The sequence below is a fragment of the Epinephelus moara genome, chromosome 11 (genome assembly GCF_006386435.1).
Source record: "Epinephelus moara isolate mb chromosome 11, YSFRI_EMoa_1.0, whole genome shotgun sequence".
Classification (NCBI taxonomy): Eukaryota; Metazoa; Chordata; class Actinopteri; order Perciformes; family Serranidae; genus Epinephelus; species Epinephelus moara.
The window spans coordinates 16,599,686-16,618,298 of record NC_065516.1 but is presented as its reverse complement, the minus strand read 5'-3'; the positions used below and the strand labels follow the sequence as shown (position 1 = coordinate 16,618,298).

General features: G+C 41.6%; 1 protein-coding gene across 2 annotated transcripts; it reads right to left on the bottom strand.

Moving 5' to 3' along the window:
• Positions 1 to 2,264: 2,264 nt before the first annotated feature.
• Positions 2,265 to 18,179, bottom strand: LOC126397727 (zinc transporter ZIP12-like). 2 transcript variants are annotated; one of them, XM_050056675.1, is made up of 13 exons: positions 18,039 to 18,179; positions 16,982 to 17,268; positions 16,048 to 16,377; positions 15,763 to 15,970; positions 13,865 to 14,016; positions 13,533 to 13,704; positions 11,216 to 11,388; positions 10,947 to 11,102; positions 10,670 to 10,750; positions 7,292 to 7,364; positions 6,998 to 7,156; positions 6,704 to 6,891; positions 2,265 to 4,688 (listed from the first exon to the last, which is right to left on the bottom strand). In XM_050056675.1, exons 2-13 carry the CDS (start codon positions 17,213 to 17,215, stop codon positions 4,560 to 4,562), a joined length of 2,055 nt encoding a protein of 684 aa, XP_049912632.1. In that variant the 5' UTR covers positions 17,216 to 17,268; positions 18,039 to 18,179; the 3' UTR covers positions 2,265 to 4,559. The 2 variants fall into 2 exon arrangements, with proteins under 2 accessions (XP_049912632.1, XP_049912633.1); XM_050056676.1 differs by having other exon boundaries at positions 10,670 to 10,747.
• Between the last annotated feature and the right edge of the window lie 434 nt (positions 18,180 to 18,613).

Below are 18,613 nucleotides of genomic sequence, written 5' to 3'. Positions count from 1 at the left end.
AGTGGGACATTTATTCAGACAGTATTGTTCCAGCTGCAGCTGTTTGCACCTGTTTGGGTGACTCCTCCACAGAGGTGAGAGGCAGGTGCTGAATCTACTTAGCGCCTCTCTATCTGTCATCCAGTCTAATGGAGCAGACAGATTTTTACATGCTGTCATGTCCAGTGTGCACACAGTGGTGTAATGAGACCAGTCAAACCAAACACTGCAGCTGAAGTGAACGGACAAGTTTCTGCCACAGACAGCTCTGAAGTTTTGTTATTCATTGTTGCCCTCTAGTGGTCTCATGTGTGTTTCTATTGTAAAGGGCCATTGCACTCAGTTTACACATCAAAGTCAGTTTACAAGACATCGTTAGTAGTAATTAGACTGTGAACACAATTGTATAATGTCTTCTGTGGCTCTGAAGGAAGCTCTGAGAAAGTCTGAAAAATAAACCCTGATGATGTCATACTGTAGTGATGTCATCAGGGTTGCCTTGGTGTGGGTTTGGAGGAAATTGTTAACAGAAAGCCAGCGTTACAAACTGTGTGGAGTCTGAAAGATGTGGGTGATGGAGTATCACTTTAAACTAGCCGTTAGCTTAAGATAGCTACTTTCTATTAAGAACACCGTATGTCAAGGTTGTAAACACAGCTAAAATGTCACAATACCAGTGACAATAAGTTGATCCCAGGTGGTTTGTGTGCTAACAATAACAGGTGCAAAGGATGATTTTAGGTCAGATCCTTTCTAATCAAAGGGAAAACACTTTTCTATTTCCTTTTTTTGTCCCTCTCTCTCTTAGCATTTCCCATCGTTTCAGTGTGTGCTGCTGCCCTGATGACCCCGGAGCTGAACTCCTCTTCTGACAGGTCTCTGATGAGCAAGTGAGGATACTCAGTGTTCACACCAACAAGGCCCAGATAAAAAGCCCTTCCTTCCTCCATCCTGGCAGCAGTTGCCTTGAAAAGACACACACATGCCAAAAAATGCCTCTTTGGTGCAAAAGAGCAGATTTGCACACACACCAGTCTGTGCAGAAGCTTTCCTGGGAATGCCAAAGGGGTTGGCATTTCCAAAATAACAGCAGAAATGCTAGAATAAGAGAAAATGCAGTGGACTTCCTGCTATTGTTTGAACATTACTCGGGAAGTCACAATAAATGGTGTCAGCTTTTTCTGATGCGATAGCCAAATAATCTCATGACCCTGTCAACACCACTGAATTTGCACTTTGATAGTAAGCTTGGAATGGCAAATTAACATAATCACTATGCAAAATGCGCAAAGAAACTAATCCCCGACGCAAATAAGGCAAATGTTTGACAGATGTTTGTTCAAATTTTACAGAAATATGTTGACGCTGAGAGCACCAGAATTTAATCACAGCAAGCTGATTAAAAAGAGGAAAATCTTCTCCTAAGCCCACTCATTCTTTCAATATCACAAATCCAATTTTATGTACAAATAAGTTGATTTACTGTGTTTCATTTATCTCATTGTGTTGATGTATTCCTCATATTCTCTCCTTCCTCCACCTCCTTCTGCAGGCCCACTCCGGCCGGTAAAAAGCGTGTGTGCTGTGTGGGCCGGATCGCTCCGGAGTTTCTGTCTTGAACAGCGAGCATTAGTCATCCAGGTTGGTGGATGAAGAGAACAAGTGGCTCAGGTGGGTGGAAGTGCCCTCATATTGGATCACAGAGAGGCCTCAAAAACAAAGAACAATGCCTCTGAGATGAGAAGCTGAAAGAGAGCAATGTGTCTCTAAACGGGGCTTTAGCAAATAAATGTTTTTAGGGCAGCTTATGTCTCACAAAGAGACATGAGTCCTTTTTTTACACCTAATATACAAGTTTCTCATTTATACATACAGATTTTGAATATTTATACTTTTAAATCGAGGTAATGTTTTAATTTATGGGTCTGTCATTTTGTAATAGATTTTCTCTCACAATTTTCCTGAAAAGCACTGTATAATTTGGGACATATAATCACAAAAATACAGATTTTTCTCAAAATGAAAGGAGTGCTGACTTTGAAAGACATGGTTATTCACCAGACAGAGTGGGTCTCATGAACAGGGTTCCCACAGTCATGAAATTCCTGGAAGAGTTATTAAATTTAAAAAAAAAAAAAAAAATCAAGGCCTGGAAATTGTTAGGAATTTACAGAATGTTTCTGAAAAGTTTTGAATATGCATTGTTTTGACTGTTGTTTAAAATATGTTTATTAAAATCCCAAAATATGTTTAATGTTAGGCGAGATACATTCCCTGTATTACTAATTTAAAATCTAGTGCTGTGCTATGCAACATATCCTCATACAACAGTTCGTATAATATCCTACGAAGCAGCACCCCACGAATTTCTAACATAGCGTGATACACATAGACCAGACCATAGCATCATTGCCGGGTTGCACCCCCTTTTGGGTCAAAAAATCACGCTGTCACATCAGGAGAGATACGGGTATCTGCAGAAAAGCTTATGTGTAGCATGTTAACTAAGGCTTTGCGAAGTACATGTATGTACCAGCCTGGTCTGTTGCCAAATGCAGCTAGTCGCTGGCTGGAATGTCTAACAAGGGTAAAGTTTGGCTGTATCTCTACATGGAGACAGAGCACATATACGTCTTGTCCCCAACAGCTCATCGTTCTCCTGAAGGTGCCTCCTTGTCTTATACGTCTGCTAGCAAACAACACAAAAATGCCTTAAAGCCACTTTGCAGTGGGATGCTCTACCACCATGGCAAAGAATCCATGACTACATTTTTACAAGCTGATGAACCGAAAACTGAGCTTTTAAGCACCAAGACATGAGGCATCAGCAGGAACATATGTAAAAATTGTGGGATCCTGACAGTCAGTACATCTACGTGCAACAAGCACCATGCTATTTAGACCAGAGAGGATGAAGCTAACTAAAGTTTTTAATGCCTGGTTTTGATCTTCGTTATGTTTAATTATGATCTCATCTGGTGATTCAAATACTTTTAAATATCAAAGGATGTCACTATTGGCTGTTCAGTCATTTCTCCAAGATAACCAAGGTAAGAACAGGCAGACTCTAAGATAAACTGACAATATTGAGTTTATTAATGTAACTTTTTCCTCTCTGGTTGACATAAGGTGCTAAAATACTCCTCTGATACGGTGATATATAATGTTTTTAGCTAGCTACAGGCATTTTGTTAGCATTGGTTGTGTAGAACCTTTTACTGTTCCTGAACAGTATGATGTTTTTTGGTGGGTGTGGCTTGGCTGGAGGCAAAACAATTCTCCACAGACATTAGCCAGCGCTAGCTAGCTAGTTCTATTTGGCTTGTTTTAGACAGTGGTGGAAGGTGATACGAGTGGTGCCTTCAGAAATACTCATCCTGAGTGTTGGAGTGCACTCTGGCACAAACTGGACCATTCGTAAATTTGTAACGCCGTCTGAATGTACCGTTCTGTTATCCAGAGCACCGCACTTTCAGAGTGTCAGAGCGCACTCTCAGCACTCTATCTGGGAAGACAGAGCAGCAGAGCATCGAGTTGAGTGAATATGTGATTAACTTGACCATTAATTCATGTAGAAATATAACGCTCTTCTTCAACCAACAGGGCTCTCATTTTAGTGTAAGACCTGTGTAGCCTACAGCTCTGTGGTGGTGAGTCATGTTTTGCCTCCAGCTAACCAACTGAAGTCACTGACATTGGCCATGAAAGGGTCTATATTATTGCGCCAATAGTTTTACCCTCCAGTGAGCATGGTTTGTATGTATGATGCACTGCGCACTGTCTCTATAAGCCTACTTATTCAAACCAGTTCAATAAATCCATGGAAATGAGGTAAAATATTATGGAAAAGCTACGAAAAAGTTTTGAAAATGTATTGGTAGAAATGTGTGAGAACTCTGAATGAAAGACTAAAATCATTATACCTTCTTAAAATGTGTCCTCTGTGTATCTTCCAATTTGTGGAAGTACAGTACTAAATCACCATATAATTAGAATTAATTAATTGGAAGTGTATTAAAAGAACACTTGTCTCTGCTGTCCTTATCAGGAAACTTCTGAGCAAATACTTGGAAATTATGCAGAAATTATAAGCCTGTAAAATAAAGCGTTATTATACAACTTGATGACTTTTTAAATTACACATTTCCCTATCAGTATAAAGACACTGGTGTAGTGAAGTAGATTTACAATACTTTATATTTTGCTTGTGAGTCATGACTCCAAAATCAAATGATTTGATTGTCTGAGGCGATGTAGATATTTCACAGAACAACAGATATGCACAATTGTACCTGAATCTGCCAAATAAGGTCATTAGAGTTTAAACTATTCAACGTCCAGAGACCTAACATACAAAAATAAATCATCAAGTATAAAAAAAAGGAGGATTCATCATACAGCTAACGTACATTTACCATCCAGTGCTGAGACTACAACATCATGAAATACTCACTCGTTGACCAATAATGAGTTAAACACCCTGGTTGCACACACTAACACGTTCAAGTCAAAAAACACTAGAAAACAAGTTTGTTTTCAGCTCAACCCTGCGTGAAGAGATATACGTCACGTACACTGCATTAGAATGTGAGTTCATGTTCAAAGAGTGCGAGGAGCAGAAGACAGGCCCAACCCATCAACAGACCGAGGTTCTGTAGGAAGAACATGAGACACGGTCTGTCCGTCTTCACTCGACTCATCTCTGGAAGCTGAAAGATAGACAGATATAGAGTACAACAAAGTTAGTAACCGTTTTTATGGAAATATTGGTTATAGAGAGAATTCTTCTTTAAAGAAAAGGCTGACACTATTCCATATTTTTGTTACTGTCAAGAAACCCCATGATAAAATCAATGATGTGGCCGTCCGTCTTTTAATACTTAACTGCTCTCTGTCCCTTTGTTCCTACTGAAGATCTTAAAAACAGTCACACATACAGAATATAGTTAAATTTTTCTTATTGGCTGGAGATTGTAGTTTTAGCAAACATTATTCAAACAGAGTAAACAGTGTATTTATTGGGGACTGTATTAATATGAGTACACATGTGATGTTCTCATGCAGAGTTGATGTATTTCTGCCACCCTATCATATGGGCTTAAGTAACCCCACAGTAGAGCATACCCCTTAATAATATTTTATCTTCTATTATTTCTTTCAGTGGCCAGTAAGGCTTGTAACATTTGGCTATTACGAGTGGCAGTTACTGGACATTTAAAACAATTTTACTTATAGCTTTTTATTGGCTTTTTTTGCCTCTGCATCGGCGATAGCCATGGCCAGGTGCATTAGGCTTTCAGGTTGACCATCCATCCGTCCTTTTGTCTATCCCATGCTTGTGGTTGCAATATCTCAAGAACCCCATGAGGGAATTTTTCGAATTTGGCACAAATGTCCACTTGGACTCAAGAATGATCTGATCAGAATTTGGTGGTCAAAGATCAACGTCACTGTGACCTTGCATTCGTCTCATTCTCGTGAAAGCCATGTCTCAAGAACACCTAGAGGGAATTTCTTCAAATTTGGCACAAATGTCCTCTTGAACTGAAAAGTAAACTGATTAGAATTTGGTGGTCAAAGGTCAAGGTCACTGTGACCTCACAAAACATGTTTTTGGCCATTACTCAAGAGTTCATATGCTAGTCATGACACAAATGTCTAAAAGGATAAAATGTGATGACATTTTATGTCCAAAAGGTCAAAGGTCATCTTCACTGTGACATCATAATGTTCTGCAAAAACACTTTTCTGGCCATTATTCAACGTCATATCTCAGGAACAGAAGGGGGGACATTTGGTCAGATACTGAACTGGTGACACTAATCTTGAAATTGTGCTGACTGTACAGATCTTCTGTGCCACCGGGGCAATATGTGTGTGAAGCATCTATGTTGTCACAGACAAGGGTGTAAACTGTAAGTTCAGCCTGTCTGGTTCATGGAGGCATACAACCTTGAAGCTGTAATTCTAGTTTCTGACTAGTTTTCAGGCAATCTCAGTTGAGACACCTGAAATGTGTCCTGTGGAGTCCGACTGCCGTAGTGAGAACGTTATATACCAATGTTGGCGTCACTGTCGCAAAGACAGCTGTGTTGCTTTCCATTGTCCTGTAGCCTAGCATCTCCCAGAAAGACAGGACCCATTCCATTTTCCATTCTGGGGATAGCTACCGATAGCTACCAGGGAAAACAAAAGCGCTGTCCTCTTCCTGTTTTAGTTGTACTATGGTTGACACACTTCCTTCGTGCTGTAAATCAAGACTTCATTCTCCCGCGAAATTGCATCTGGTGGCTGAAAAAATGCACAGTGAACTCCATTGTTGTTGCACAGTTTTAGCTGAGATAGCTGCGAGTGAAATAATTAGGAGGATGCTGGAATATGAGTTGAGACATGGAATCAGTGGTACAGACGCTACAAATATCCACAGCTGTGAGCAATGACAGCTGCTCTGGTGCCAGTGAAATTGCACTTTCTGTGCCATATTTCACATTGACAGGTCTAATGAGCGGTGAAGCTGCAAAAGTATCGATATGCAAACGTCTGTTTGAGGGCTTTTCTACATCTATGTATGGTGAACTGCAGTTGTGGAAATGAGGCTTGTGGGGCAGACGAACAAACTGTATCAGAATCAATTAATTGTTGTCTTTGTTTTTGGGGGAGATTTGTTGACACTAACAGAAATGTAGAGTATCACCAGCCTCATCCTTTAATAAGGCTGTCTTACCATTTCTACCAGTGACAGATAGAGGAAAATCCCAGCAGTAACAGCAAAGATCCACTGCTGCACTTCCATATCCGAGGAAACAAACAGTCCAATGTAGAGGCCCATGAAGGCTGTCAGAGCGCTGAGAAAGTTCATTAGCACAGCAGTCTTCACTGAGAGTCCAGAGCTCAACAACACTGCAAAGTCCCCTGTGAGACAGAGAGCAGAAAAAAGATAAGTCAAGCAGAGTGTTTCCTGGCCTCGGCCAAAAAAACAACAAAAGCGTTCCCAAAGTGAATAACTGTGACCTCTCACCCATCTCGTGCGGTATCTCGTGGCACAGGATGGCCACGGTGGTCGCCATGCCGGTCTCGGCTGAAGAGGAGAAGGCTGCCCCGACAACCAGGCCATCAGCAAAGTTATGAAGGCTGTCTCCCACGATTACCATCACAGCCAGCAGAGGAACCCCTTGTCCTGGGAACACAAAAGGGAGTCTGTGTCGTTAAAGCTCATCCTCAGACCGTGACAATCGCTCTGTCATGCCAGGCGACTAATTACAAAGTACATCACATTCGGCTGTGTTGTGTGGCTCATGTTGAAGGAGCTTACTCTGATGTGAAGGCCTCCTTGTGTCGACATGCTCAGGAGATACTTCTGCACACTCCAAGTCATCCACTGGTCCCTGCAGGATACAGAAAGTTATTTACAGCACAGATTTTTAAACCTTTGACTCCAAACTGTTTAACTAAAAATTGTAAAGTTAAATGAAGCTGGAGCCGGATGAGACAACTCACCAAAACAAGATATTTTTATATAACAACTAGGATTGTTGGAGAGTAGTTTCCTTTTCCACGTGAGTGACCAGTCTCTGTGTCCAAAATGTTCTAGTTTTGAAGTACGTATTCATCACAAGCATGGAGTGCTTTCTGAATGATTCAATACATCTCATTCTCCAACATCCTACATGTCCTGTTCCTTCTCTCCCTCCCACACCACGCTTCATTGCCTGTTATATAAAGGCAGTGCAGGACAATTGATTTAAGTGAATTCCAGTCTGGTTTTTTTTATGTGAACGTGGATTCAGTGGATGCATACTGTCCTTGATAAAACAGTATGTGTGTTATTTGAGAGATGAGCCAATGTTAAATCTTTTTTACTTCTATTATCTGGTTTTATACTGTATATGTGTGCAAACAAAAAGAATATTCAAAATTGTGCTGTAATTGACTGTCAACAGTGCCCTCTAGCAGAACTTGTTTCTAACAAGTGCATTAGTGCTTTCTTGTTGCTCGGCTGGAGGAGTAGTGTGGGAGTGAAGCATCAGAAGGGCGAATGAAAATGCATTGATTTTAATAATTCCACAGTGGCACAGCACGCTAAACACAATATTTAAACAATGTGTTAACTGACATAGCTGTTTCTTGTTATTTTGGAGCAAAGGAAGCTTTGTTGCACCAAGTAGGAAATAAACTTTTGTGTTTGACAGTAATGGAGCACAGTGTTGTCCTGATTTGATCAAAAGAAACACACACATATTTGTTTTTAAGAGGAAGATAAACAATGAATGTGATGCTGCGTGGGCGGTGAGCGTTGATGCAGCAGATCTCTCGCTACTGTCCTTATTTTTGACTTTTGTCGACTTTACCCTTTTGTGAATGAGAAGCACTTTATGTAAGTTTGCTTGGAGCACTGCAACTTTTTATTTCTAGTTTTTATTTCTAGTGTAACTGGTGGAGTACGATGTACCTGGAGACTACCCACAACAATCTTTTATATGTCTCTCACTATTTATTTTTTACTTTACCTATTTATGTGTGTATCTCCTCAAGTGATCAATAGAGGCTCTTATAGTATATTTATTGTCACAATTACTGATAAATTACCAGCTATAAAAAGCCAACTGCACAGGACATGTCCAGGGGCATAAATATAGAGAGTGGAGGCAGTGTGGTTGCACTGGGGCCCATGGGGTGGGGGGGGCCATAGAGAAAACGGGCTCTCCCATAATTTGTTGGGCAATGAATGGGCCCTTAAGACTGAAATTGCCACCTACGGAGAAATCCAATATTCCCCTTAGTACCTCCCCAGTTTCTGATTAGGTGGACATGATAACCCTTAACACACATAACATTATTCATCCCTACAACAGTAAATACTTTTTCCCTAACCTGATATGAAGTGTGCGCTGCATATGTGAGCATTTTTGATGATCTGACAGGCAGTGGCGGCTGGTATGTGATAAAATTTACGTTTTGAGCCATGACTCCTTCTATTCCGGCTCCCAATAACACAACAAGACGACATTTTAAGGCTCCTATGTAGCCTACAGCCCTGTGGTGGAGGGTTGTGTTTTGCCTCCAGCTAACAAACTGACATCATCATCACCACAACCCTCCTCCTAGCAGCAATGCAGCAGTTCAGCTGGCATCAGCATCAATGCTACCCTAAGTGGTGCGTCAGCAACCATGCAGCAGGTAACGTTAGGGTAGCAAGCTCAATATAATGTCAGTGCTGTCTTGTAGGATGTTCCAGCGAACCTCATCAGGTAGCTGGCTGATATTGGAGGGTCTCTGCCTTGATTAAGCTCACCTGGATCTTCCAGACTATAAAAGATGCCTCATGTTTTCACTTGCTCTCTCCCTTCCTACGGCAGACGTTCACCCTGCATCATTGCTTTTTGGTTTTGCACCTTCAACGCCTCCGCAGCACACCTGACACACATCCATGCATGGCTTTCATTACTGACAATGCTGACCTACACACACAGTTGTTTATTTAAGTCAGTCTTAATTTAATATATTCTGGTTGTTTTAACTATATCTTCTGTGTGGACTCCCTACTTGAGCCAGTTTGTGACAGTCCTGAATAATTCTAACGTTAGCTAGGCTATTGTGTTAGATATAAATTTCATGATAAGTAATACAGGTATTATAGTGGGCTCACTAGGCTACAAATTGGGTTTAATTGTCATCATCATTATCAACAACCATTGTTTATTCAGGAAAAACTGATAGAGCATTAAGCTCTTTAACAGCAATGCCATGAGTTCACATTCAGTGGGCTGCATGGATACAAATATATAATAGCAATTGCAATAAAGTGATGAAAAAGTCCATAAAACAAATAAGTAGCAGCAATGTCTATCAAGAATTATAAACATTAATAAAAATAACAGTAAAAAGACAATAGAGTCTGCCGTAAAGGTCGGATGCATAATGACAACAACAACAACATGGTTGCTACCAGGTGGATAGCTGGCCTATAAATGGTTATGGTAAATTAGCTAATAGCTAGCCTAGTAGATATTAGGTAGGCTCTTCCTAGCATTAGATAACCTACTTTTCATTTTCAAATATATATACACCCAATGGTGTGTGTGTGTTTGTGCGTGTCATAACTAGTGTGTATTAGGGCCTGCTATAATAGCATGCGCTGGGGCCTGTCGTAACTACCTTACACCACAGGACATGCCTCCCCCAGGCTAAGTTGGTTATAATACCTGGGCACAACATGTGTGAAATTTTGTCAAAACCATTTGAAGTAGCAAAGAAACAGAGAAGTTGTAACGCACTGCGAAATGGTTGAAATATTCAGTTTCTGCCATTTTAAGTAATGGTAAAGAACTTCAAACTTGACCCAACCTACTGAAAAAAAACTGTAATCAGTGGTGTTAAAATTGAAATGAACACTTTTGTGTTAGTGAAGGGGTGCTCAAGCTCATTTGACATGATCAGCAAACAAAAAAACGCTGGAAACCACTGATATAGAAGCACTCCACCTTATATCTTAATATTTTTGTTTTTCCTCTCTCTTCTGGACACTTGATACTTGTTTAATATTTTGCAATTTAACCTTCAGGAACTGCCTGGTCATGCTCCTTGTGCCTCCTCTACCAAGATAACAGGGATGATGACAGGAATCAGGTTTTCCTGCCAAGAACAACTTAGAAAAACATAATAGTTCAGTCTTGGCAGTGGTGAGACTCACCAGCTGTATGGTGGAGATGGACTTGCCCCTCTGTGACTGGCCGTTGCAGTTGAGCTCTAAGGGAAGGTCACCATGACCCTGCTGACAAAAGAAAGTCATGAGACCACTGTAGCTCAATAATCAGCTCTGCAAAAGTTCAGACGAGGCACAAACTTGCTTGTTCATGGAAAACTAAAAGTTCCACCTCTGGTTAGATAAAGAAATGCAGCCCCTTGTCTTCACACACTATGGGATGAGTGTTTTGCTAATCATTAAATTGATAAGGGGTAACTCTTACATGGCCATGAGAGGGAACAAAAAAGGAGAAGATTCTTTCAATAAGGAAAAAGCCATAGATCCCTGCGATCATGCCCAGAATCCTCCACAGATAGTCCTTCCCCTCTGTATAGTGTTCGTCATCGTGACTGTGAGTGGCATCATGGAGCCCAAGGATCTCCAAAGGAGACAGAGAGGACAACATTAGACAGTTACTCCACAGTCAACAGAGAGTATCTTTATACATATATGGCGCTTGACTCACAGTTACAGAGGCTCTGTGTCCGATACCTGTGGTATGAGGTGCAGGAGTGCATCTCCTGAGAGGGTCCCCACTGCCAGGCCCACAAACAGCTGCAGGATCAGTGTGTAGGTTTCCTGGCAGGAGTTGAAGAAGATCAGGCAGATACCGAGCATGGAGCCCACCGTGATGAGCAGGACGGCAGCCGTGCTGTAGCCATACTCTGCATGGAGGAGAGTTTAGACACATTTAGTTTTTTATATATTTGAATTGTGCAAACAATTAAAGGAATACTTGACCCCCAAATGAGAATTTGTATATGAGTTACTCACCCCGTATTATGTTGAATTCATAAAAGAAAAAATGTATTTTTCTCACATGCCTCCAGTGAACGAAGAATCCAGAAACAGACACAATTTTTGATGAATTGAAGTCATAGGGGTCCACATTTACCACAGCAAAACTATATCAAACTATTTGTTTACAAACTCTTACACAACTCTTACAGTATAATCCAAGTCTTATTTTTCCAGTCATATGCTTAGCACCTCCCGACAGGAAACTGAACTGAAAGTGAAACTCAGCTATACTCTCTTCAAAGCCAGACTCCATTGATAAAATTAGTAGTTTTACCTTCCTGAACATGGGAGCTGCTGGTCAACCGCTGCCTTGACCAGTTAGTTAGTTTGTGTTATTGTGTGACTTTGGTGTTTTAAAGGGTTAATTCAGATTCACCAAAGTCACACAATAACACAAACTAACTAACTGGTCAAGGCAGCGGTAGACCAGCAGCTCCCATGTTCAGACAGGTAAAATGACTGTTTTTGTCAATGGAGTCTGGCTTTGAAGAGAACATAGATAAGTTTCATCTTTATATCAGTTTCCTGTTGGAAAGGGCTGTCTGTTTGGGAACATACAACTAGATAAATGAGACTTGGATTATACTGCACGAGTTGTGTGAGAGTTTGTGAACTAATGTTTTGATATAGTTTTGATGTTGTAAACATGGACCCCTTTTACTTTACTTCATCAAGAATTTTGTTCACTGTGGAGGCATGCAAGAAAAACAAAGTTCTCTTCCCAAATTCAAGGTAACACGGTGTGAGTAACTGATACACAAATGATCGTTTGGGAGGTGAAGTATTCCTTTAAACCAAATAAACCAAAGAACGTGACTTGTTTTTCATAGACAAAAGTCTATTTAGGCCACTAATTTATACAAATAATTCATAACCAATTTCTTGCATGTTTTTCCTGAACTAGTGTCTGGCTATCTTTTCCAGACGTGACCTTTCGCTAAGCCCCACCCCTTTGTGATGGTCCATCAAGCTGTCGTCGGAGTAAGCATGGAGCCCACATTGTAACTAACTGCACTCTCTGATGAATTATTATCATATTTTTAGAAAAATGATTGCAGAGAGAAGCAGACAGAGGGGTCTACAGTCTGTGTTTGAAGGATATATCCAGGATGTCAAACTGACTCAGCAGCAACAACAGGTTAAAAAGACAAAGATAGTTAGAAGCTAAAGCCGAACTACAGGCTACAGATCACAGTGTAAAACTGAACCACCACATTAAAGGCAATCGAGACAAAAGACAATGAATATAAAGGGAAACTTTGCTGATATTGAACAAGCTGTGTGGCATCACAGTGTGTGCAGACCTCGCCTCTGGACGAGCAGGGATCTCAAGGGGAAGTCAAACAACGTTCATCCGCACACACTGTGATGACACACAGCTGGTTGAATATCAGCAAAGTTTCCCTGCTTCCCTTCACTGGTTCATGTACAGCAGGGTCACCCTTTTTTTCACTGTTATCATTAAAAATCAAAAGCAGCATGCGTATACATTCAGTGGGCTATATCTTCAGTAGCTAGCTAGCTAACCCTACACTTTTCAGGGTTTGATTTTGGTTTTGGAACAGGGAAGAAACGTATATCTTTTTCCAACCTCTCCAGGTAACGAGTATCATTAATACACAACGTGCCCCAGGCACAACATTTAGCTCCAAATCCACAAAACCAGCCTGAAAATGAAGGAAATCTGAAACGATTGCATTAGAGTCAATGGAGCACAGCTGTGTTGTTGTCGGACCCTGGTCTGAGCCAGAGTGATGACAATATGATTGGCCAGTCTGCGTCTGGGGACGGGACTTAGTGAAGGGTCAATTATAGTAAATTAAATCAATTTTCCATTATTTTCTTATTTAGTGGTTCAACTGAGAACCTTTAACAGCAACTATTTAATGGTAAAGGCCCTCTGTGATTCAGTAAAAAGTCACAAAGCAATAACTGCTCGATTTAGTTACACATTAATTATCTGATGTATTTATTAGTGACTGTAGGCTGATGAGGTAAAACGCCTTACTCTCGAGAGCAGTGGGCAGAGATCCTCTTCTCTTTTGCTCTGCAGACTCGCAGGCATTGCCTAGCAACTGCTGGATGATGGCTGGGCACATTTGCCTGAAGTGCTCCTTGGAAATCGGCAAATGGGGATTCAGAGCAAAAATATCCACCAGCTGATTGGCCGAAAAACACACCTGATTAGATTCAAAAGTAGAGACAAATTTGTGGGTGAGTAGGGGACACTTCAGATCAAACCTTACAGTACCTTCATGCAGTTTACAGGAATGTTGACATGCTTCTTGTGATTCAGAATATCCTCCTTTAAAGCAATATAAACATTTGCCTCGGCCTCACCTGTGCCCAGTCTCTGCTTATTCCAACATTTTCATGTTGACAACCATCCAGCGGAGGCCTGGCCCCTTTCTGTGAACTCCGCCTCTTCCTGTGGTGAGAGTGCGTCGCTGCTTCCTGTCCCACTCCCAACTGATGAAGCAACTCTTCTAAATCTAAGCAGAGAAATCACTGTGTTATGATGCTATGCACCAGGTCAGATTAAACTGAGTGAATCAGTGTGAGTTTGGAGAAAATAAAATGTTATGCAGATGAGATTAAAGAAAACTCTTCACATACAACACCGATCATTAATGGCTGTAACCACTGAGTTATTGGTTTGTACCTGCAGATGGCCAGCATTTCCTGCCAGTATTTAAAAATGAATTTGACTCTTTTTATATAAGAGATGACTGTGTATTATTTTTAGCAGCATGGAAAGTCATTGACACAATATTTAGAACCTCTCTTTTTTAAAACCCGACTGATGGAAGTCTTTCAGGAGGGTTAGTTGCTCTTTCATACATGATGACTCATTCATCCTATTCAGTGGCAGCGACAGGAAACACCTTCAAATGAAAAACTCAGAGAGGATGTTGAAGAGTTCAAGCTGCTGTAATCAATATTTTTATAATACCAGTAGACCAAATAACTGTGTAATATTAAAGATGTTGTTTATAGTGATGAACCCACAGATCACCCAACTTTGAATTCATAGCTTCTTTCTGTTTATTATTTTCCAGCTGACACCTTTACTGTTTTGTTTCACTCTCATGGCTCTCGTTGTCTTTTTTGCAGCATGCAGCTATTTTTAGTGGGAAAGCTCTGATTAACCGACTTTATACTACCTGCTGAGCACCAAACAGCAGGCAGGCACACATTGCATTTAGCTGGTAATATAGTGAAGCATTTAGCAGCTAAAGAGTCAGATAGTACCATTAGGAGTTGGTGGAGACCAAAAGCAGAGCTGAAAGGAGAGTGAATATTGGACTGATAACGTTGCTTTGTATCTGTCGGATGTTTAACTGCTGGCTAACAGTTTGTCAGTGTAGTGTTTATAGCTTGTTCCTGCTGCTCCAACTACCAAAAAACTTTTGTATGTTTGAACAAGATATAGAAAGAGAATCCGATTGCAGTTCTTTTTAATATAGCTGTGGTCAGGGAGCAATCTCCATATACCAGCAGACAGGGATGGGAATCGAGAACCAGTTCCAGTGTCTCCAAATCGTATGCCTCCCAGCTTATCAATTCCTTTTATTGTGCTGGATAGTTGCACTTTTGCACAACAATGATGTCAAACTTGTGTCAATGCTGCTGAAAACTTACAACAAGAAGTCATGGTGGAGTTAAAGAAGCGTTCCAAAGCCTGGCTTTATTTTATAAGAAAAGATGATAACACTGCTGCTTGTAATGTCTGTATAATGATGTCAAATAAGGGTGGAAACGCTAGCAATATGCTGAAACATCTTTCTATGCAACATTGGCTTAAAATCCATGAGTACCACTGCTTCCCAACCGAGCAGCACATCCCTTACCGAGGGTAAATATCCTACATTATAATAACAGCACCAAGCAGGCAGGTAGAGCAGATTTTCCTTTGACTAAGGAAACCTAAATGAAAACAAATGCTGTACAAATATTCTCTCATTTCATCCACTTTAGATGACGACAGAACACTGTTGCCATTGACACCAAAAACCTGTACGGGCCTACTTTTTTCTCCCACACAGAAAATTGAATCAATAAGGAAACCTATAAGAATGGGACTGATTTGCAGAATTGATAATGGCATTGCTATCGAGAAAGTCTTATTAATTCCCATCCCTACCATCAGAGGATCACATGATCATTATCATGAATACAAAAGCAAATGTCACTCTGTTTAAATGTGCATGACAGGCCAACTAAGCTCTTGAACTTACCCATTATCTGCAGTTCACTTGTGCGATTTAGGGATTGAAAGATGTATTCAGTGAAGAAAGCAGGAGATGGGAGGTTCCTCCGTTTGAAACAGTGGCCCTGCAGGACGTGGCTGATGATAGATGCGGCCAGTTTGGGCACAGAAAACACACCAGCGCCTGCTTTTTCTTCTACGTCAACATCTTCAAGGAGGCGAGCGGCATCAAAACACTGTGGGATCAAAGGTGAAATGATCAAACTCGGATGTGCACCTGTTGAGACAAAATAAATCTCTACAAATTCCTTACTCGCAAATCAGATGAGGCGTCTTTATCGGGGGGGTCGTAGTGCTGGTTGATGACCTGCAGAATACTCTCTGTTTCACCGGGTGACAGGAAGTGGTCATCCTCAGCTGGGTGTAGACTGGTTAGGGCCAAAAGGTAGAACTGATAGTTCCCAAAAGAGGAGGAGGAGGATGAGGAAAAGGAGGAAGGAGAGGCAGCATTTGACACGCACAGGTCTTGCAGGTTAATTATGTAGTACAGCAGAACAGTAGAGATCCGCTGATAGTCCTCCTCAGTGATGTAAGCCTTCCCATCATGCTTCAGCACAGAGAGAGCCACATCTGGTGTCAGGCACTGCAACAAGAACAGGGAGAAAGAAGAGAAAGATTGTAAGGACAAAGTCACAAAATATCAGATCGTGTGAGCACTGACTGAAAAGCGAGTGACCTCGGAAGAAGAGTCGGCTTCATGAAAGGCCTATTTTCTCCCTGCATACACTGTGTGCTCTGCTTCCCAGAAAAATGGTAGCTTTGTGCTGTTGTTTGTGCCCAATTAGACCCACACACAAAATATAGAAGGTTAGGAGTGTAGGCGAAGCACTATTCTTTGTGAGAGAGAAAAGTTTCTCTCTTAATTTTAAAATCTAACTTCCAAGGCTTGACACGCACATAATCCTGTTGTCAGCCCGCCTGCACAAACATGTGAAGTACCTCTAACTCCACTCTATGGAGTTTATTATGTCAAACTGAGGGATGCCTAAAGCCACTCAGCATGAATGCCCCATAGAGGTCAAGGACTTAAGCCTCCACATTCACTCACATTCCAGCCATAACAAGCACGTTTCTTGCAATAAGCAGGCAGGAATGGGATGAATACATAATAAGTGCTTAGCATATGGATGTAAGAGGGCTCTGTTTATCATGTAGTGTGACAGCATTAAGACAGGTGTACCCCTTACCTTGTTACAGCCGTCCTGAGAGGTTCCAGTCTGCTCTGCACAGTGTACCACCTGGAGGAGCTTGGTGATCAGGACCCCGGTGTGGTTCTTGTGGAGCCGTGGCTCATTGTCGTCTGCACCCAGGGGCAGATCCAAGGCCCTGAGAGCCCCCTGCAGGTACCCCCGCTCCTGCCCTCTCACCTCCAGCAGACAAAGAAGCAGCAGCAAAGTGGGCGCAGTGGTCCTGAAGTGCATGTTCCTACCTAAGGCTGTCCGACTCCCGTCAAGCTCCCAGGACTGGCTCAGAGCTTGAGACAACGAGAAGATGATGCATACAAACAAGCAAAGTGAGAGAGATATTTAAATCAAGGTGAGGAGAGAGCTGGAAGCTTCTAGAAAAGAAGAGGCGTTAATGATAGGCCCGCCGGATCTGGTGGAGGACAGGAGGGCTCGGAGGGCACCCTTCAGCTGAACCAGCCCTTACAGTGCCTAATGGTCAGCAAAAGCCTGGGCCCCTCAGCCCACAACAAAAGGATTAGTGCAGGCAAGTGAGAGAGCACAGGGGCAGGGAGTAGGGGGCATGGAGGGGGAGACGGCAGAGAAAATAATTAGTATTGAGGAAAACTAGGCAGTAGGGAAAAGCTATTATTAACGCTAAGCAACAACAGAGATCCGCATCTTAAACGAAGTAGTTGCTGGAAATGCAGCATCTCTTCAGTTTGTAACTCAATAGAAAGTCTGAAGGCTTTCATAATGGTCTAAATATTGAACACGTTTCCTTATTTAGCTGCATCAATTGTTCAAGAACAAGACAGGGGCTGGTGTGAGTGAGTGCATGTAGTATGTTGAGCCCCAGATGCATAGAAAGACTGATGACGTTCAAGTCAAAGGGATTTTTATTCTCTATGATCTCTGAGTCATCAAGGATCAAACATGCAGAGCAAAACATGCCAAGCGTTCTCGCAAAAACACTTTCCAACATCCACCCACGCCATACACCCTGCAGGTCAAAGCGACCGAGCAATAACAGGACTAAAGCTACAGTAATACCTGAGATAGAATAGATGAAAAGGCTTACCGGATGAACCGTTCTCCCCTCTGCTCCTCTCAGCTGCTGTATCTAGGTTTGTTTTCTTCCTCTGCTGGGATAAATGGAAGATCCAGAGCTTGTTTGGGGAGAATTCTTGGGCATTGGTGCTGCTGGTAAAACCCTCTTAGGAGAAGTAAGAGTTGAGTAAGCTCCTGAGGATTAGCTGCGACAGCCTCAGAGGGCTGTGGTTTCCATGGAGAACGCTGCCTCATTTTCAATATTAGGTGATGGGGGTGGCCAGCCGCTGGAGGGGGGGGGGGATTGAATGGCTGATGCCTGACAGACTAATACTTAAAAATTTTGAAACTGAGCATGAATCATCACTTAGAAAAAGCAGATTTACAGACACATCACTTGATAGTTTGCTCTTCTACTCAGTTTGGGTCAGATCTATTTATCCTTAATTTATTTACAGAAAAATCTTTATGAATGTATATTTTCACAACTAAAAATCTTTGGCCTTTGTTTAAATTGTAAATCATATTCTACACATGGCTTTCATTAAGAGGAGGTATCTGCAACATTTAAAATTCATGCTGTTATTCCAACCAAAGTCTGCAGTA